This window comes from Odontesthes bonariensis, chromosome 19 (genome assembly GCF_027942865.1).
Source record: "Odontesthes bonariensis isolate fOdoBon6 chromosome 19, fOdoBon6.hap1, whole genome shotgun sequence".
Taxonomy (NCBI): Eukaryota; Metazoa; Chordata; class Actinopteri; order Atheriniformes; family Atherinopsidae; genus Odontesthes; species Odontesthes bonariensis.
In genome coordinates, this window is record NC_134524.1 from 19,092,313 (window position 1) to 19,114,192 (window position 21,880).

The 21,880-nt window shown below is 40.6% G+C and overlaps 1 protein-coding gene across 1 annotated transcript; it reads left to right on the forward strand.

The window, feature by feature from the left end:
• The first annotated feature begins 232 nt into the window (after positions 1–232).
• On the forward strand, positions 233–20,458 carry LOC142368621 (GRB2-associated-binding protein 1-like). Its single transcript, XM_075450831.1, has 13 exons — positions 233–821; positions 6,721–6,849; positions 6,944–7,109; positions 8,776–8,959; positions 9,770–10,431; positions 12,313–12,395; positions 12,502–12,611; positions 12,857–13,137; positions 13,486–13,557; positions 17,524–17,620; positions 17,980–18,109; positions 18,356–18,490; positions 18,806–20,458. Exons 1-13 carry the CDS (start codon positions 747–749, stop codon positions 18,989–18,991), a joined length of 2,310 nt encoding a protein of 769 aa, XP_075306946.1. The 5' UTR covers positions 233–746; the 3' UTR covers positions 18,992–20,458.
• The last annotated feature ends 1,422 nt before the right edge of the window (positions 20,459–21,880 follow it).

Sequence of the window (21,880 nt, forward strand, 5' to 3'; positions counted from 1 at the left end):
ATTCTTTATCAAAGAACACCATGTCTGGTTCAGCATGAGAAAACTTCCACTCCCTCTCATGCACATACAGATCCACGGGGGGAGTTTCCTGTTTAACAGAGCAAAGGCAGAATGGGAGGAGTGAGGAGGAAGAGGAGGGGGGAGAATAGGGAGGAGAGGAGAGAAGGAATGTCCGAGCTGAGGCATTGTGTTTGGTTATCGCACCACCAGAGAGAGAAAGGAGGAGTGACTCTGCTGGGAAGTAAAAACTCACTCTGAGGGAGGTGTGACTCGCTTACTCAGCCGTCGACAGACACACAGCGGCTCTGCCATGTGTGCATTGAAAGTGCTGAGCTAGGCCGACTGATGACAGCAGGTTTTTACCTCAGAAAGAGAAGCATTGCCTGGAAGTCAGCTGAATCTAAGTCCTGGGAATTTTTTTATTCCTGACCCTCCGACATAAAGATCAACGGATTGGACTCTGGATCACAGCGAGGCTTGGAATAATTACTGACTGATCTGAAGCCACAACACCTGCTTTCAAATCTGAAATTTGAAACTTTTTTGAAGGATTGGAAGCCTAACTGATGGGTTTGAAATAAAAAGAAGCCTTAGGCTACTGTCTCACAGGTTCGGCGCCTAACTGACCGACTTGAAACCTGATTGGTTTAGTCTGCTGGGGATCCTAATTGACTATAAGTTCGTCTGATCAGCAGCTCGGAGGCTCAGTTTCATGACTGATCGATTCAAAGAGCTAATTTGTCAGGATGAGCGGAGCAGGGGACGTAGTGTGTGAAGGATGGCTGCGGAAATCACCACCAGAGAAAAAGCTGCGGCGCTATGTGAGTAATTTTCTTTTAAAAGCACATGTGCTACAAAGATGATACATATTATTCAGGCCATTATCCGTGTGTACTTTGGCAATTAAAGTCATCACCACTTGTGCAAACACACACCAGCAGGAGGGCTGACTGTTCATAGATGCTCTCCTGAGTATCCTTTTGATTAAGTTTGAAGATTACCACTGTGCATCATCACTATTGACACAAGGAGTCACTCCCTAAAGTTGTACAGTCCTGATTATAAAACAATAAAGCATTCAGCAGAGCACAGCTGCTGGAGAAAAAGTAACCCCGTGGTTTCAGGTTGACTTTGGCTTGTCAGATTAGGACTCTATAAAATAGCTAATAAACGACTCAATTTTCCTGCATTTGATATTTAATTATTAATGTTGTGGGGGTCAGGAACAACTGTTTCTAAACCACAAAAATGTTAATGCATCTTTCAAATGCCAGATATTTGGAATTGTTTCGTTTAACACATTTTTCCCTCTTCCAATAGGTGCACTGGACGGATAGACAGTTAAATAAATAAAAAAAGCAACAACCTTAATTAAAAATCAACACAAGGCTGTTTGTCCAATAGCACCTCAGCTTGCTTTCCAGTGCAGCGGCTTAGTTACACACACATGCACACGCACACGCACACCACATTTCTTGCATGCCTTGCCAGTGAGTTGAGCTAATCTCATCTTTCCTTTCCATATTTTCTCTTAATCTTCCCAGTTGCACTGAAAACTTTGCTCCATCTATAGTTCTGTTTTTTTTCTTTCCCTACCAGACCTCTCGGTCCCTTTCTCTTTCATTCATTGTACTTTCTCTTCCTCTTCAATCGTCATATGCTTTCCTTCCTCAGAAGGGTATGTGTGTGTAAGTAAACTGAAGGAGGAATAAACGGGGCAGTGGAAACATTTCTTTGAGAGACGTGAAAAGAACTTGGCCACCACACTTGGTGTCAACATCTGAGAGAGGGTTAGTCACTGACAATATGGAAACAAAGTTAGCCTAAATGTCTTGATAAGGTTCAGTCAAACTGCCTCAAGTTTAATATGCCCAACCTTGGCGGTCGTCATTACCCATGATCCATCTCAGCTGACATCAGTGAATTAAATACGTTCCCTGAAGGGAAGGTTTTTAAGAGATTTCAAAGATGATTTGCTTGTGTCTCACTCTCTCATCCATCAGTTATAAAAAGGTAAATTCTCTAACAGATGAAAGTGAAGAGGGGTTCAAACGAAGGGCCCGCTGTTGAGACTGTAAATACTTTCAATCATGATGGTATATACAGCCAAGTGTATACATGCACCGTCTGGCCAGCTGTGTTTCTATTGTCAACTCGCACTCATAAACACACACACACACAAAGGGGCCTATAATGGCAGCAGCAGACTGCACGTGTTCACGTTAAGCATTTGGATATAGTTCACGGAGTGTACCTCACCATACACTCCCTGCTCTGTTAAAGGGTGTGTGTGTGTTATGTAATAAACTAATCGTTCTCAGCTGGGCCTGCTTGGAAGAGGGGGGGGGCCTCCCCGAAGATTTAGAACATTTGGAAACACACACACACACACACAGATGGAGCAGAACCATGGACAATGATGTCAATTCTGTAACCTTGAGTACAATAACAGGTCAAACACGGTTAGAGACGAGCAGGATCTGCAAAGGTCTGTCACATGTACAGTTTGGCTACGTCTTGGGGTCATGTTTTCCATCAGAGTAATGCCGCACTGCACTGCACTGCAGGCTACAAGTTGATTATTTTGGCCTCCCACTTTAAAAAGAAAAACTTCATTGGACTCTTGAACCTTAAGCTTCTCAAGCAGATTTAATTCAGCACAACTGCACAAAGAAGCAGATGCTCTGGCAACATTCAGTGTGGCAGCTTATGCAGAATTGAAAAATACTTAATCAATGGCTAATTGAAACTTTTAACATGATTCTGAACAATATTCCCAGTAAACTGGAGGCGAGACAGACTCTCGTCTGCCATTTATCTTCTTTTTTTTTGCCTCTAGATATACTTAAGTTCTGCTGGTGTTAAAGAGGTTCATAAGTTGCCTGCCACTAGCAAACCAGGCTCTCAAACATGGTGACTGTATATATTTTGTGTCAAGAGTTGTATAAATCATCAAAAATCCTTAGCGTGGAAACTTGTGCCCCCTGATCTTGAAGCAATGCAACAAAACAAAAGCAGTTGACTTGGTGGGAACAATTTGACTATTTTCAACAGAAATTATCTAAAAATAGATGGACAATCATTGTGCCATAAATCTTAAATGTATTGTAATGACACGGAAAGAAAAAGTGAACCAGGCTTTGAAAATAGTTGTGAAAGTTCCCAGTTCCATCTGGGTTATACATGGGCAGCTCAAGAGCAAAGAGATTAGCTCTCAGTGTTTACAGTGATTGCCAGCCAACTGAAAGCGTTGCGAGGTCAAACGTGAGCAGTGACTAAAGCCTATGGAATAATTGTAGTAAATAAGGGACTGACCGGCGGGAAATTTGTTATTCAGGTCTGGCGTTAATTTTGGTTTTGAGGCGGGAAGAAGGAAGTGTTATTTTAGAACCATTGTGCCCGTTTCCCGCAAGGGGTCGAAGGTCACAGGAGGAAACAACAAAATGTAAGGAGTGAGAGACTGTCGCAGGAAGCGAGATGGTTATTACTTTTCAATGCACAGCTCAAACTGATATTGCACTTTGTAACAAGCTGCATGCAAAACCTCAATTTTTAGGCTAAAAGCTGTTCCTCATCCTGCCACTAGAGGGCTATTTCGGTTTTTCTTAATCGTCGGCGTAAAATGCAATTAGAGTAAATCCTTGTTGTTAATTTCTCATTTCAAGCTCAGCTCCAGTCAGACTATTTTTGGGTTTTCTTTCTTGAACAAAGACGGTGACAAGAAAACCAAAACTCAAAAATGAAGAAATGAAATAAAGAAGTTCTAGGTTCCTGTTTTCCATACATTCCTGTTGAAGCCCGATTTTCTTTTGTTTTCTGTCGTTTCTCTGAAATAATCGATGTTTTTTAATTGTCTTCTTTTAAGACAACATATTTAATATACCCGAGTACAGTCTCGTCTCATCTGTGATAGAGAACAGAAACACATGCCTTATGAAGACAACATAACCAACCTGTTTGCTGCCCTCATCTATTCTCTAGTGAGTTCCACAAGGCAAAAATATACTTGCAAGGACAAAAAAATAAATAAATAAGCACAAAACAAAATAAATAAAACGCATTAAAACTGTAGAAGACGATACAAACACCAACCTCTATATAAGAGGTTGTGCAACAAAACGTCATCTTCTTACAAGTACATAAAAATGAAAGAATTTAATTCAACTTCTTTTTGGACCATTGTCAAAGCTTTGACCATTTTTGTTAACATTCAGGCACATATGGACAAATCCGTTGCTCGTGTTGTCTTTCACACAAATACCATAGCTCATTTTGCCATTTTCTTCAATCATGGAATCTGTGGCCCCGCTGCCACAGAATCTGGCAACATTGACCGCTTACTTGCCCCTTATTGGGCAGGAACATCGGTTAATCCTGTCTGATTAAACTACATCATCTTCTACAACATCAGTCCCCCCTTTCACCTCTTTTTGGAACATTATCCAGAACAATATAAATGGTATACTAAAAGAAGCTACAGACATGCAGCTGCTTTGGGGTCGGTGTAATAAGCTATTGCTAAACAATCTGATGGCTAAAGCTTGCCAATGCTTGCCACAGACAATGAGGTACTGAATAGGTGATCTAAGATCTGGCAACACAAATATCTTCAAGCCAAGGAAAATGTTAATACACTATTCAAATAAAGCACATGTACATGTAATTTACATTGTACATTTTCTTAACATTAACATCTTATATTTTCTTGAGTTAACATTCAAGGCTACTAAGCCACACCTACTCAGGATTCCATGGTAAACTATTCGTTCTCCTTCTAAAGATACATCCTGTTACTGAAGGGAATTTTTTGCGATTCAGACTGGTAGTTTCATGCAAGCTTAACTAGTTGAGAGACTAGCATTGACTTGCTAATTTGACCAATAACTGGATAGAATTAACGGACCTAGCTATGTTTTCAAAGCATCCCGAAGACAGTTTTAAAGCCCCAACTTCATTTGGGTTATCATTTCAGAATCAAGTTTATTGCCAAGTAGGTTTGCACTTACAAGAAATTTGACGGTGTGGTTGGTGCAGAGTATTAAGGATAGACAATATGGATATATATTTACAGAATATCCCTCCCTGTTTCACATCAAACGCCATCTTTTGGGAGCACATGCTCTGCTTGACACCAAAACTGCACAAAATCCATTCAACTCTGCAACTTAAAAAGCAAACACTCACTGGAATCCCTTGAGGGTCTGTTAAAGAACAAGCCAAATGACTGATGACAAAATAATACACAAGAGAACTGAGTAAAATGTATTGTTTATTCTATCGACAAATGACAGCCATAAACTCACAAATTAAGTATGCTTGCAACTAGAGTTCGCTGATCAACAAATATTTCGGCCAACCTCCCTTGAACGACCTCTGAATAAGTCTCATAGACTTCCAGGCATTTCAGTCCACCAATTTCTGTGCCGAAATATCCAGCTTTGAGATCTTATTTCCACATAATTATGGAGACATGTTCAACATCACCTCCAGAACAGTGCATGTGGGCTGTGACAACTATTTGTTGAAAGAACAGATTCTATAGAAAACATTACACTTTTTGAGTGGGAGTCTACTGGAGCCGGATATATCTTTGACCCAGAGCTTTGTATTTTATATTGACAAACGCTTTTTAATTCAGAAATCACAACTCATCACAACTTTAAAACAAGCTGAAAAGGTTCTCTAACTTGGGAGGGACTATGTGATGATCGACTTTTTAAAAATAACCGTCAAAAAAAAAGTTTCTTAAATTAGAAAGTGAAGAAAAATATTTTCATACGCTCTGCGGTCACCCTGCTGCTTTCATCTGGCCAACAGCCTGAAGACAACAGATCATCAAACAGACCCAGGGGGACAGAGAATAAACACACACTTCCATTGCCATCTCTTACCAGCATTTCCTGTTCAGCTACTTCCTCTTCCTGTCTGTGTTTGGAAAGAGAAAGAGGGGGAAACCTGCGGTAGAGCACTTAATTGCTGCACACTTTGATTGTACTCACACACGCACAAGCACACCCATAGAGGCTCAAGCAGGCCTGTGGAGTCCCGTTAGTTGTGTTGGGAAACACTATTCTGTAAGGATCAGGAGGGACAAAGGACACAGCTTAGCCCCAGTGTTGCCAGTCGCTCTTCTAGACAAGTTGTTTCTTTTGACAAAGTTGTGAAGCAACATTCTCTGATTCCAAGATACAGAAAAGCTGAAAGTGTCTGCGCACATGCTGTCATCAAATTAAAAGCCTGTTCCACGCTCTGCTTCACACCTTTAAATAACAATGATGCGTCTTTTGCACTCTTCCTACACACTAACACTCCAAACACTTTGAAATACGAGTGGCATCTGTGGATCACTGATGGGAGGTAGCCTCCACCCATAATGCTTGCTGCTCGATGGCAGGAACAGGAATGCAGTGTCAAACATTTAGTAGCTCACTGAATGTTCTTCTAATGTTTAGCCAACGTTCATGTTCACTGGAGTGTGAAACCTTCGACATGGGAGAGAAACAATGGCAATGTGTGGGAGGAAAATATTAAAAACGTGACTTCAACTGGCCTCACAGTACAATCTGGCTGTCAATAACCCATTTACTGGACAAATGTGTCCTGAAGAAGGACATAAGTCCAAAGGGAAAGTCTCCAAATGGGTTGGAGAGGGGATTTGGTGGGCTGAGGGCTATTTTCTTTTTATTCACGTTTCCATAATAACTGTGACCATCTGTCCAGGCGTGGAAGAGACGGTGGTTTGTGCTGCGAAGTGGCCGACTGAGTGGCGAACCTGATGTCCTGCAGTACTACAAGAACCAGCAATCACGCCGGCCAATCAGGACCATCAACCTGAATCTCTGTGAACAGGTAAATTTCAAGGACTGCTTAAAAAGTCAGGTTAGGAGCACAGAGTATAAATACTTGCCAAGAAACGCTGTAACAAACCCCTCCTGTCCTGCAGGTGGATGCCGGTCTGTCGTTCACAAAGAAGGAGCTGGAGAGCAGCTTTGTTTTCGACCTGAGGACGGAGGAGAGGACCTGGTACCTGGTGGCAGAGTCCGAGGAGGACATGAACCGCTGGGTGACGTCCATCTGCCTGCTCTGTGGCTTCAACCCCACCGATGAAAGTACGACAAGGATAAGTCGACAGATCGAAAGTATTCCGTGTAACAAACTTGCTTTGCATTTGAAATGGTGAGGTGTGTGTGGGGGTTGTAGTTGAGTCAGTGTGAAAAGTAGTAGGAGGAGAAGGGAACATGCAGAGAAAAGGATGGACTTAAAGGCTCTTGAGATTGACAGTCAATGACTGTTGTATGTATATATGTAAAAAAAAAAAAAAAAAGAACACGGCATGATATCTACACCTATTTAAACTGTTGTTTTTGTATAAAACTCTTACTTTATGTTTATGCATTTGGCAGTAGCTTTTATCCAAAGCAACTTACAAATGAGGATAATATAACATTACTGCTGACGCCAATGCTAACAATAAGAAAACCACTAGGCTGGCTCTGTCAGAGGTGACAGGGATGTGGAAATAGAGTGCAGGTATAGAGGGACGTACAGAAAAAGAAATGCAGCAGAGGGGGTAGGGAAGTACAGGGTAAGTGCTAGGATAGGATATGCTCTCTGAAGAGCTGGGTCTTCAACAGTTTCTTGAAGATGGACCTGTTCTTGTAGAGCTCCACCATCGTGGAACGACACATGAAATACCAAACCACTTTAATACCAAAACAAAAAAAAGAGCCCTTCGATAACTCAAGCACCGTTTATCGTAGCTGTGTTTTCCCTTAAGATCCTCTTATAGCACATTTAAACTTTTATTCATAAAGTATTCAAACACCAGTACTCCCAAACGTCATTAGAAGAATGTGCTTATCTTTAATGAATAATAGATGCGGTCCCTACCAAACCTTCCTAATGCACTACCACTTATAATTCACGCCCCTCATCTATAAATCCTAACTCAACTGTAACGAAGGCACCTACCTCGTGATTTCCCCTCATGATGGTCAGAATTAGCCAACAAAGTGAAAAAAAACTTTTCGGAAGACAAAATCATGATGGTGACGGAAGAAAACGTGTGTTTGTGACCTCCTGCTCATGAAACTATTGGAGCACAGTGATTAGCTGAAAAATGAATGATATGCTAGAAGTATTAAAAAAATAATAATATTGAGTATAGATAACTGAACAGCTATCTAACGCTTTCATTATTCACAAATCAAGTTGCACCTTGAGGAAGCTAACTGAATAACTAGCAGGATCCTGTAGCATTCAGAGCACAAAACATCACAATTTTTATTATCTTCTTATTTAATCTAAAAATGTAATCAAATCCAAAAAAACTATCCCACTTACTTTTACAAATATAATACTGTTTGTTTGATCCTGTCAGATATATATTAGGATTGGGATTTTCTTTTTCTCAAAACATCTATAAAATATCTAATAATTTCATTAAAAAAAAACGTTACAAAAAAACGCTAATAAACCTGGATGGGAATCCTAAACTGGCCATCAATGACTCTCTAAAGACAGATGTAGCAAACCACAATATCTGTGTGTCTGATAATCTCACATACTTGAAGTCAATATTGTTTCATTTAAGATAACTGCATTCTATTAATTCATTTGTCGGAATATAAAGTCTTAATAAACCGATGGATGTCGATTCAGGTTGGAAGAAAATGTGAAATACAAGTCCTCTGCAAGGACTCAAACATTTTTTTTTTTTTTTTTTTAAACGCCTGCTTAAAGATATTCGACTTCCTTTTTTTTCTATCCCTATAGTTCCAGATAGACATTCCAGCTCCAGCTCCAGCTCCGCCTCAACAACCAGTGGCACCCCCACCATCTCCACTGTGACGGGGTCGGTCCCACCCCCGTACGACCCGGTGAGTGTGCGGCACCTGGAGCATGACAGCAGCGCGGAAGACGATTACCTGTGGTTATCAAACTGCCAGAGTCACACCAGGTAAGCAAACGCACACAAAAAACTGCAACAAGACAAACAAAAAATAAAGAAACACTCAAAAATGTTCACAGGTGTTTTTTAACTAACTAGCAGACAAACACACCGTCTTGATTAAATCTCCTTACATGGATTGCTTTTCACTCTTCTTGTAATTTCTAAAAGAAACTATTTCCCAATCTCTTTAAGCATGTAGTTCTGTCATTTTAGGTGTCGGAAAAATGGGTGTGAGAGCAAATATATGATAAAAAGATAAATACCAGATGTGCAAAATTTGGTGAAAGCTTCTCATGCGATTTCCCACTACTAAAACGCAATAATAGTCAAATGAATAAGCCTAGATATGTTCTAAAAGAGCTTGTGACTCGTGAATTTGGTTTAAAACAAACTATTTCTGAGCAGCATTAATGTTTTGTAAACAAAAGGAACTATCCGCGGATAAATCAACGAACAGAGTTACAGGTTTAGACGTGTGGAACCTCGGGGAGGGGATTAGAGGTTTATCTTGGATAACACCCACAGATTTCTAAAAAGGGCAGCCTTCACAAAACTCCACGGGACCTTACATAAGAACACCACAAGAAATGTCCATTGTCTCCTCTGATAGAGAGATCCTGAGCTCTATGATTAATTTGGTTGCATTTGTAACAAAACCACGTGAGAAGATATTTGAACAGTAACTGTTCAGTTTTAATTAGAACTCCTTCCTTCCTTGCAAAAGGTAGAAACGTTGTGTTTTTATTGCATTTAGGATATCCCTTTAAATCCTAATATAACTCCTATTTTCTTGTCTGTCTTTCTGTCTGTCTCCAGGCCTCCTTTAGGTTCCTCCACCTCTCTTGAAACAGACTACAATGACAACCTTTACCCTCTTCCCTCTGCCACCTCCTCTTCATCTTCCTCCTCCTCCTCTCCTTCCCTCCCTCCTAGCAGCCTCCCACCTTTGTCCTCCTCTAGTTTTAGGACAGCCCCTTGGACAGTCGCTGCGATGACAAGCCCCCTCAGCCAGTCTCTGGATGCCAGCACGACGCCCGACTTCCAGAAACGAGCTGGCAGATCTCGCTGCCACCCCTCTCCTCATCCCAGAAAGCACTCTTTAGATTTCCACCTGCGTCCCATGGCCATACCTCTCAGTGACGACGCGCACTCCAGCGTGCACCCAGGTGCACAATCGCACACCACCAGCGGTTACCAGATCCCCCGTCTGGCATCCACTCCACAACCGCCCCTCCCTCGCCGCCCATCTTCCACCCCCAGTGTGGACTCCCTAACCCAGGCAGAGCTCCACACATCAACTCCTCCTCCTCGGCCACCCAAGCCCGCTGCCCTGGCAGCCCATGGAGAGGGCTGGGGCATGGGGCCCGCAACCCTACCCCGAACCAACTCAGAGCCAGAGCGGAGGGATGAATGCATGAGTAGAGAAGAGCTCCTTTCAAGGAGAAACACAATCACTACCCTGGGATGCACGGTGACCAGTAAGAAAACAACACCATCCTGATTTTTATAATTCCAGGAGATTTACTCGTTTGTTTTCTCACCGAGAGTCAGACATGCAGACTATTCGAAATGGATGTACTTTATTTTTTTTGTAATTCTCTGTTTATTTTTTTTATCTCGTCTTGTTGGTCTGAAAGTACTGAAAGAAAAAAGGGAGGATCTAACCGAGAACTGTGAAAACATACTCACATAGGGCAGCAGCTTGTCAAAAACAACACAGCCCCTCTGGAATGGATCATGCCCGGCTTTAGTGTCTATATTACTGCCAATCAGACTCAGTTCACAAAAATGGACATTTTTAATATCAGCAATAAGACTTGTGATTTTGACCATATTTCTAGTGTAAAGTAGGGTAACGTCTGTACAACATTTTCTAACAGTAAACCTACCAGTGGCTGAAACCCAAAGAAGAGAAAGAATGAAAAGAATGAAGTTGGATAAGAAAAAAAAAAAGCTTAACTGGAACTTGAATCTTTTTTCTAAATCTGTGACCCCTGCCTCCCCCTCAAGCCCTTTTAAGAGGACCGTGCTGTTGTTCATATTAATGACATTTGCGGCCGACGTCTCTTCTTCCCTTAGAAATGAGAAAGGGTTAGGAGGCTGCATCCATCTTTTATGATCTATGATCAGATGTCACTCCACTCAGTCAACAGTCACATAACATAAGATGCTCGTTAGCAAGTCTTAGGCTAGAAACTCGTTGATAAAAAGGATGGATCCTCATTTCTCTTTATATAACCAGTCTCCAAATCAGACTTGCAGTTGAAACCGAGCCTTTACACAGCGATTTGTTTGAGTTACGTTTGTGTCCACATGGGGGTTTCCAAGTCCAATCTCCACTATCACTTTAGCTTTATCTTGGTTTCTAACAGAGAATTTAAGCCACTGAATGCTTCCCCCAGCAGGTTCATTGAAGTGTTATTGCAGAAAACAGCCAACCGTTGCCATGCCTGCAAGTTGGTGACCTTTAAAAAGCTTTTCCTCACATTTTAAAACATGGAACTTTACCACATTAGGTCGTTTAAATGTCTGTTCCAAACAAAGCCATCATGCAGTCAGTTGACATCATCAAGCTCAGTACCGTCTGTGGGGTCTGTAACTGCATGTTGTTTCAATTCAAGTATATAGGTTACACATGGGCAAAGAGGCAGAGGAATATGGAACTATTTCAGAAGTATCAGAGGGATTTCATGTCGTCTTTTTAATACTTAATCGCTGTGGCTGCATCATCAGCAGGTGCTTAGTGTTTCTTGGCACCTCAAAGGAGATCAGAGCCCAACGGTTAAGAGGCTTCACTGCGCTGAAGTGGCAGAGTTGATGGATTATCCCCCTACAGCTGAAACATTCGGTGCTTGTTTGTGCCATAACTTGTTTAGCATTAGAGTCATTAATGAGATGAGACCTTTGCCCCGCAGTCGCACAAAGACGTCTTTCAGCAGAAACTCTTTAAAAGTCCAGAGTAAAATTTCCTTGATGGAGGCACAGCGAGAGACTAAGATTAAGAAGGTGTTTACAGTTCAATTGTCTTTCCTTGAACATGTTCAGGCATGATATTTCAGGCACAGATATTTGCCTCTGCCAAACTCTCTGCCCATCGACATTCAGATCTGGTCAAGCTCCGTTTGGCTTTTACAAAAGAATTAAACGTGAGTGGAGGCCCGCGAAATGCACAGAGGTCTGCAAGTTGTCATTAGTTTTGTTTTCCTTCTCTGACATATGTGTACTTAGAGGTAACCAAGGAGAGGGATGTCACATTCTTCTGGAGAGAGCTAAGAAGACAGAAACAAATGTGGACCTCCTGTGATTTAAAGTGAGGGCTGAGCTCGGGATAGTTTACATCTCTGCGCTCTGTGTTTCAGGTTGTGAGTCTTTTCACATTCCTCGGTCTCTGTCCGAGAGAGCGAGCTTGTTTGAGTTCAGCGAGAGCTTCAACAGCTACTTTGTAAGTTTTTTTTTAGTTTTTTTTTTTAATAACACTTATATAATCTCCCTCATTTCATCATTTATCTTTAAAATTATAAAGACTTGTTTTTTTTCCCCTCTCCAAGATCAATAAAGGCATGGTACCTCTGGGTAGTGTTTGTTCTGAGGATGATGATGTGGGTGAAAACTATGTACCGATGAGCGCTGCCACCACTGAGCCTCCAGTTGCACCAAAGTGAGTAAAAAGGAATTCAATGCATGAAAAGCTCAGATTTAACAATTTTTAAACCAATCAGTTTTGTTTCGATTAAAGTTAATGCTGGCAGTGTATACCAGATATTACACTCTGCCGAGACAGAAAAGTTTGTTCATGTCATTTGTTTATTCTTCTTCTCTTGTAAGACATTAAGTTGTGCTGGACTCAAGCTAACCACTGCTGGATGGAAATTTTCTAAGTAAATTTGAATATTTCCTCTCCAGGGTGCTTCCCAGTGATCCCTCCGACCAGCCTCAAGACGGCAACTACGTCCCCATGACCCCTCTGACTTCTTCCCTTCCCACTCACCTCATCCCTGTGACGAGCAACCTGGCATTGTTGGGGAGGCAAGTGCCACCACCTGCCCACATGGGATTCCGCAAATCGCCGCGAACTCCAGCTGTTACCCTCACCCCGCCGCTCCGGAGGAACACCAGCGGAGGGGAAGCCAAAGCCAAAGCCATGCCCCCTCCAATCCACCGCAACCTGAAACCACAACGGAAGGGTAAGAGGGAGCTGCACCTAAACTTTATACATATGAGAAATGCAATAAAGAGTGCATCATGCCGGTAAAAGACAGAACTGAAGACAAGAAAACGATGGATTTTGTGAATCAATTGCATCTTGTTTTGATATCCAATCCATTCACTGCGGCTGCATCTTTAATCAGCTGCAGCAAATTTTATCAAATTTTTGAGAGTGATCTTGAATTACTTAAAAAGAACATATAACGAAGGGTAATCAAACCGATCCAACAAACTTTCTGCCCAAAGAATAAGTCAAAGAATATTTTTGTCCAGTAGCCGTTGATTTGCTGCGAGAGCACAGATTGATGCTTTCTGATGTTTTACAGGGGTTTGTGCCAAGCAGCCTGCGGACAAAAACGACGGCCACACAGCCGGCGACCCCAAGCATAAAACAAAAGGTACGAACCATAAATGAAAGTGAGCGTCACTGTCTGACACCATGGAGTGAAGACAAAAACCAGGCAGCAGATCTTAAAGCATGATCATTTCTTCAAAACATTCAGGGGATTAAAGAACAAAGATTGCTGCAGCTTTTTCTCGTGTATGTTAGCTTTAGAGTTCCACAGGACTCCTCACAAATCATGAAAATAGAGAATTGGGATTTGTTCTTATAAGACAGAAAACAGCAGCACCACCATGAGAAAGCTTATATTTGGTGTTTGTAATTTTCCAAAACAAGTTTCCAACACTTCCTTCAATCAAAGCTTCCAAATACAGTAGGTTGTTTGTTTATATACAAACTACCGCCTCTGCATGGACAGCACGGAAATTTGATTGTTACCACACTGGAACAAACATGATTCTCAAGTGTTTCCTTGAACAAGCCACAGAGTCCTATTAGGGAGGAAGGGGAGCGGTGGGTATGGTGCGATCACATTTCCAACCCTGAGACGCGAGTCCAGTCCCCAGATGTGAGCATTTTCACATGTGGGTTGCACTCAGTCAAGAACACAAACACTTTTCCAACTTCCTGGCTGGTAGTACAATGTGAGACAATAATCTTACTTGGTTAGGTTGATCATCATTTATTTTATTTTTTTTTAAAGCAACTATCACCTTAATGGCCACAATTCTGCTGATTGCTCTGTGGCACATCAACACAGCGATTTGTTAGGACAAAGTTTCACTTCCTGGTTGGGTTTAGGCAATGCCTAAAAGAGCAATTTTTTATTTTTATGTCAACTATGCCTCAGTCACAGTTTGGAGATTGTCCTCCTCCATTCATTCATGCCTACAGAAATGACCGTAGTTTAAATTTCAAAGAATACGTTAAGCTGCCTCTAGTGGTTGCAAAATCAACTGCATGTGAAGTATAGAAACGCTGTCATGGTGATATGCTATAAAGATTGTAGTTTAACTCTAATCATCCTTAGCAGGTTGTTTTGAATCGGAAACCGAACCAACGAATGTTACTGCCTAAACCCAACCAGGAAGTGAGGAAATTGCTTTCATAAATTCATCTTTTGAAGCAACCAAGAAATGAAAAAGAAAGAAAAAAAACAACCGCCTACTCTGTCATAGCACCCGAAGTAATATTGTTGGTGATCATATTCTGCATGTAGACTATCCATACTGTCAAGTATGTGGTGTGGAGCAAATGTGTTCTTTCTAGCACCGCAATGTAGCAAATGGTTAGCAAAACGGTTGATTTTGGCATAAACTACAAAAACCTGGATGATCTGAAGCTCTACATCCACTAAATCTGGTGCAAATAAAGACAGAAATTTGAGTGAAAGTGCTGAGTCGCAGCAGTAGATTCACTTGAGCTTGATCTTTCCAGTAAAAAGACAGTTGTGACTCTCCAGTCCGATTTCCCATGAAGGCTTTTTGGTACATCTTCTTTCACAATCCGGCACATTTCTGTTATTTCTACAGGAAGAAAAAGAGTAACACCTAACCATAAAAACCATCTGTTCTGAGGAACAATTACTAAACCCGTTAAAGTCTGAAATTAGACCGTTTCTGTTTCTTTATCAGTTGGCAGTTTCTCTCTCTCTCCCTATTCCCCCGTGTTGTTTCTCTTTCAGTTTGAATTATTTAGCTGCTCCCATCTAGCTCGACAACGCAGCAGCATAAAGCTCCGACAGCCACATACATGCAAACCCACACCCACACAAATGAAGCAGCACCTTACAGACACGTTTAGATCAAATATTAATGAGGGTTCAGAGTTAGGAAGTAGCTTCTGTATCACTCAGAGCTCTGCTGGTTTTACTCTCTGTAATGAGCCTATAGTTTCAAACATGACATGGCTCGCTAGTAATTTACTTGGTTGACTTTTCTTATTAGATTGCTCTAAAAAAAATATATATATATATTTAATTAAGAGCTGATATTTCTTTCTAATGTCACATGGGAACAGTTTTCAGATCATCGCAAACCCCAACCAAGTCCTAATTTACAAACACAACCTTGTAGTTTTGCGAGCTAAACTCAGCCCGTTACAGGTTACAAAGAAGTTTAAAAGGGAAAGAACAGTTAGCGAATGAATGCCAGCGCTTCCTACCTTATTACATTAAGTCATTTTAATATTTGAGCCCTGGACCATCAAGGCCATCACACACAATTACACACATTTACCCCCGATTCACACTGATACAGTAAGTTTGATCTCCAGAAGTGCCTCCTCTTCACACACATCATTCTGTGGTTGAACTGATCAACAATGAGATGACTGCCATTAGCAGCTCCAAGTGATTTTTTGATTTGATTTGATTTATTTAATTGTATCAGAAAAGTCTTACACACATTCAAAGACTCAAAACACAATTGAGGATAAAAACACAATAAAGTCCAGGACTTATTTCCATTGTGGTCCTCACATAAAACATTAAGACAAGACAAGCCACAACAAGACACTCACAAAGTGTATGACAAACACACCTTAAACACATTAAAAGACATCATCACACAATTGAGGATAGGAACACAATAAAGTCCAGGACTTATTTCCATTGTGGTCCTCACATAAAACATTAAGACAAGACAAGCTACGACAAGACACTCACAGAGTGTATGACAAACAGTAATAAATAACATAGAATGCAAACCACATTTTTCTTAAGTAAAAATAAACGACAGTAGCTGACCCCCTGCTCTATTCAGCTACCCTCTCTAGTAACCAGGCCTTGATTCTCTTTTTAAAAGTATTCAGACACGATGTGACTTTAATTTCCCTATCTAACTTGTTCCACTGCATTGCCCCTATATAGGCAAAGGTTCCTTTCCCTACAGATGTTTTAAAAGAATATGGACGCAGATCTGATATGCTGCCACGAGTGCAAATATTGTGATTGTCCTTTACCCTAGTGATAAGACATGATAAAAACATTTGGGCGCTACCAAATAGAATTTTATGGATCATATTCATCCTTGACATAATAATACGAGACTCAACAGGGAGCCAGTTCAGCTCCGCAAAATGTGACCTACCTATATGAGACCTATGGCCCACGTTCAAAACCACTCTCACTAATTTATTCTGTGCTGTTTGCAAGTGCACCTTGCATCAGACTGCATGTGGCCCAAGCTTTTGCTGCCATTACCCCAAATATAAAAAAGACTTGTTACTTTGTGAGTCTAAACTCCTTAAAGTCTTCTTCGATGCCTTTCCTCCACAGTTAAAGAGATCAGATAATGCTCTGTTCTATTTGAGGCACAAAATGTGTGCATCACCTCCAACATGTAGGCTTTCGGTCTATCACAATGGACCTAAAACTTGCAAAATACAATTATCCATCACCAAAGAGCCTCATCCTCTGTGTTTCATACTGTATATAATGGATAAGTTGATCAACTAATTTTGAAAATAAATGATTAATTATTATTCAAACGGCTCTGGCTTTGTCGTATCAATTAAAAGGTATGTGGAGAGGTTTTGCATTTTTCCAAAAGTCATAAACCAAACAAATGAGACGGTTTGCCTGCCAAGGATGTTGCTCCCCTGGTTTCCCTCAGGTGTGCTGCATCAGGGGCTAATCAGTCCATCCCCTGAAAAAGCGCTCCAAACGTCCTCCTTCACAACACATCATTCACCAAAATGAAGGCCTGTTTAAAATGAATGTGCATAAGTGACAAAAGAGTAGTTTTGGTTTATTGGTTCCTATCAAATCAAAATCAAATTTATTTGTAAAGCACATTTCATGTTCAAAACAATTCAAAGTGCTTCACATAAAATAAAAGCATTGCAGCAGGGAGTGGAAGAAGCATTAAAAATACATAAAAGAATATAAAGAGAAACAAATCATTTAAATGAATTCAAAAACAAGCAAGCAAAAACAGTGACAAATAAGCATTTTAACATTAATATGCTACTATTTCGAAAGTTATAAGAAGAAAAAAGTCTTCTCTCCTCTGTCTCTTAGTGAAGCCGGTTCCTCTGGAGATCACGCCGGTGCCGGAGGACTGGCAGGAGGTCGCGCCTCCTGTGCGCTCTCCTGTCACGCGAACCTTCACACGAGGGTAAGTTTGTGAATGTTTGCGTGAGTGAGCGTCAAAGTTTCACAGCAGTTTAAGAGCAAAAGTAACCAAACACTGCCACACCTAATGTCCGGAGTCTGCTGCCACCCTGTGGTGTTGTGGTGGTACTACAAGCAGGGAAAGCGACTGAAGTTGAGTGTGCAGGGATGAGGAAGAAGTGTCAAAACTACAATGTAAAAGTTTGAATATTAATAGAATGAAGAGTAGAAAACTTTTGGAATTAAGTTCATAGTATCATGGTTAAAAACTGACTTTTTTACAACATTAAAAAACCTTTTTTTGAATATGTTAAATGAATGATCAATGATTACAGTATTCATTTGTGGCTGTGTGTGTTTCAGTCCATCCAGGCGTCGATCGGTCAGGCCGAGCTCTGGTCAAAGCTCTTCTCCCTCCTCTGATTCTGATGATCTAGATGATAGTTATGTCGCCATGACGACCTCCAGCCTCAGTTTTAGTGCGGGAGAACCGGTAAAGCACTCTTCTTCCTTCCCCTCTTTTCAGTTTCCTTCCTCTGGTGACAATAGTCCTCCTATCCCTATTTTGCTTTTCTCTTTCCTTCCTCCATCCAGCCCTTTTTTAGTACCTTCTTTATTTTTCTTTTCATCCACTCTGTTTTTTTGTGTGTGTGCGTATGTGTGTGTGTTATTTTCCCCCTCTTTGTTTCTCATTTGTTTGTATCCATTGAACTGAACTCGGAATGTGTGTGTGTTGCAGTCTCTGAGGCTTATGCTGCACAGGGCCTCAGAAGGTGGAGCGAGCAGCCCGTTAATACGGAGAGCCAAAGGTGAAAAACAGGTGGAGTATCTGGACCTGGACCTCCACACTGGACGAAATACACCAACAAGACAGGTAACAATGCTCTGTCATAGTGAACAGATAAAAAAAAAATGATAAAATATTGTTTGTTCGTGAAGGTGATCGAGGTGTATGAATATTTTCAATGAACTGTTTGACCACTAGAGGGCACCAAGTCATCATCATCACTGTCTTGTCCTGTAATATTTTGTTCAAGCTTTCACCTCAAATCTAGTTGTTGTTTTTTTGTTTTTTTTTACACCTGTTATTTTGTTTTACTAATGTCTTTTCTTCAAGCAGCAGATTTTAAAATAGATTGACATGACATGAGAATTTAACTTTTCGCTACACGTGTGTCTGTGGAACCAGAAACGCTGCACGGCAGATGGTGGACCCAGCAGCAATGAGCAGGGTGAGACAGGTGAGGAGCGTGCACGAGGCTCGCGCACACGCGTCGACTACGTGGTGGTGGACCCCAAAAGAACCAAGGCCCTGAAGAACACCCGGGAAGCCTGGCACGACGGAAGAATGTCCACGGAAAAGGAGAAAAGCTAGAAGCAGCCAGGAACACACACAATGTCGGGGGAAAGCTTCTTTGATAGGGTCCAAGACACGTTACTTTCTTCAAGGCTGACAAAGTACTTAAATCCCCAGAGCAAAGTACAGTGGTTATACTTTAACTTATGCGCAAAAATGTGCAACCAAACTTCCACTTTTTATGGTTTTGGTTTTTTTTTTCAACATTTCCTAGCTTGAGAAAATGATTCAAGTCAGAAAATAAGACTTGAAACATTTTCAATCTGCTCAAAAGTCTCTATTATACTAAAAAAAAAAAAAAAAAACACTGTAATTAAAGAAAACACAGGAAAGAGTCAGGGATTTGTTTCAGTTTTGTCTGCTATGATGTATTTCTCATTTTATTCACACGTGTAACCATTTGTCCTCGCAGCCCAGCGACCTTAAAGTTCCTTATTTATTTCCTTATTTTTGTTTTCACGAAATTTGTTTGTCACTTCAACATTTTTCTTAAAGCCCTCCCTACACTGATGGAAGAGCATCCACTATTTCGCTTCATCCATTCTAACTTCACAACTCCAACCGTTGAAAATATCGAGAAAACATCAAAAGTTAGTCTTTAACAGTCAAGCATGGGCACGAGGATTGTAACCGCTCCCCTTTATGTCATAAACCTCCTTATTTCTTAGAGACAAAAGGTTAAATTCACAGTAATAAAGTTGACACATCTGCATTTGCTGTTTCAGTTATGCTGATTAGATCATTTATTCGGTATGACAGCCTTTAGCGACAGCTTACAAACCCTTCATGTTATCATTTTTGGTACAAAGATGATCGAGTCTCTTAGGACAACAGTATCAGCTGTATTGTGTGATCATCTAAATCAATCAAAAGTTTAAGAGAATGATAACAGATCGGTCAGTTTGTCTCATTGCTGCTTGTATGAAGTGCTTTTGTCAAAAGTTAACAGTGTCAGAGGATTCTTTCATCACACAATGAAACCTACTTTTTAACAGTTTGTGAAAGGACCAGCAGTCTTGGATGGTCACTGTGTAAAAGGAGGACAGAACAGAGAAATTCAAATGAAATCAACACAAAGTAACAATAAATTTATTCTCTCTTTACTTAGCCAGAGAGCCGGAACTACTCATGTCAGCTGACTTGATTGGTCTTAGTGAGAGATTAAAAACTAAGGTCTCAGGTTGTCTTTAAAAATCACAAACACTATTTTTTTCTCCGGTATGAAATAGGATAAATCAGCCAAAAGACCACGAGCAGAAACCAAGTGACAGTTGAAGCTCCTCTACTCGCTAAACATCACATTTTTCTGCTGGGATTGTAAAAAAAAAAAAAGATGTTCTGTCGATTTAAAAAAAAATGAAATAATGCTGATTATCTTCTTGTGTTCATCATCCTGCAGTGAATGATTTCAAATCAAACACGATGGATATAATCTGTGACTGCTGAATGATCTCAGTAAGAATGAATAAAACAGTACATCACTCATTGGTCCTCCACTGTGTTTTTTTTCGTCAATTTCAAATGTTGAAAATCTGCAGAAAAGCCTTCAGAGCTGCTTCTCTTAGCCCTCAGTCTCTATAGTGTGAACGTGTCACAAGTAGCCACCGAGAACATTGTACGTTGTGAGTAAAGCCGCTGCATGGAAAAGCACAGTTTTAAAGAGAAGCTGACAGAAAAAGGTAAAAAAAAAAAGAGAGAGAATAAAATCAGACGATGCTAAACCAGCGCAAAAACAAGGTAAAAACAGAGCAGGGACCAGATGAGACCCAAAAGGTACAGATTCCCGAGGTGAAAACAGTGCAAAGAGGAAACGGAAACACATGTAAATAAACTAAAAGGCACTCTACTCAAGGGATGAACCAGTGTTGTGTTTACACAGAATACAACAAAAGAGTGTAATACAACTGAGCTAAGTACCAATTTTAGATTGTATCTTTAGGCCCTTTGGTACTAAGCTCCTGTCAGAAAGTCACATCATCTATAAAAACAGACAAATATAACACGCTTTGACAGACAAAACAATGTTCTTGCACTGTTTTTGACTTGTTTCACCATCTGACAACAAAAACAGAAAGCTATTAGAATGAGAGACACAAAGTGGGAAATCCTCTCTCAGTATTCAGTGAATGTGAGCGCAGTAAGTCGAAAATAGCAGACAGGTGGCTGCAGAGGTGCAGCGGATTTCCTCTCTTATGAAAGCTGGAAAAAATTTCAAACAAGTCCTCAGAGGTTTAAAATGCTACGGTTGACATTGTCGAACAGTGTCTGTATGATATTTGCTTCACATTAATGCTCATAACCTTTTAAACTAAATTAAATCTCTGAATTTGGGCCAGAGTCAGATCTGTGTCAGTGGTTTGGAACATCCCGGTTTTGTTTCTTCAGTTTTTTGGATATCAGCAGGAAGCTGATGAAGTAATATAACTGAACTGTACTGTACTGTATGAATGGCAGCACAAAATATGACTGGAGAATAACTTTGCCTGGGACTGTTCTCACTTCCAACAAACCAGTTTGGTCACTCTTCTTGTGGCATGGTCTGAGTTCAAATGTGTTGGCATTAGATTAAAAGATAAAGGGGGGGAAATTTTTTGTATAAAATGTCACAACATTTCTGTTTCCTCAAACAGAAACTGAAATTAATAACAGACATTAGTTGTTCACCACTGTCTCTTCTGGAAATTCAAGTTTTTCATTTTTATTGGGACGATCAAAGCAAAGCTCGAAGAACATTGAAAATAATGACTATCCTCCAAAGAAACAACTCAATAGGTCAATTGTCCAGAAAACTACTCCATCCAAAACTTTATTCTTTACTCACATTTCTAGTCTCACATCTTTTTAGTTAGATTGTCTTTACTCCGGAGTGAGTGTGAGCGTGTGTGGTTGTTTGTCTCGTTTGTCTCT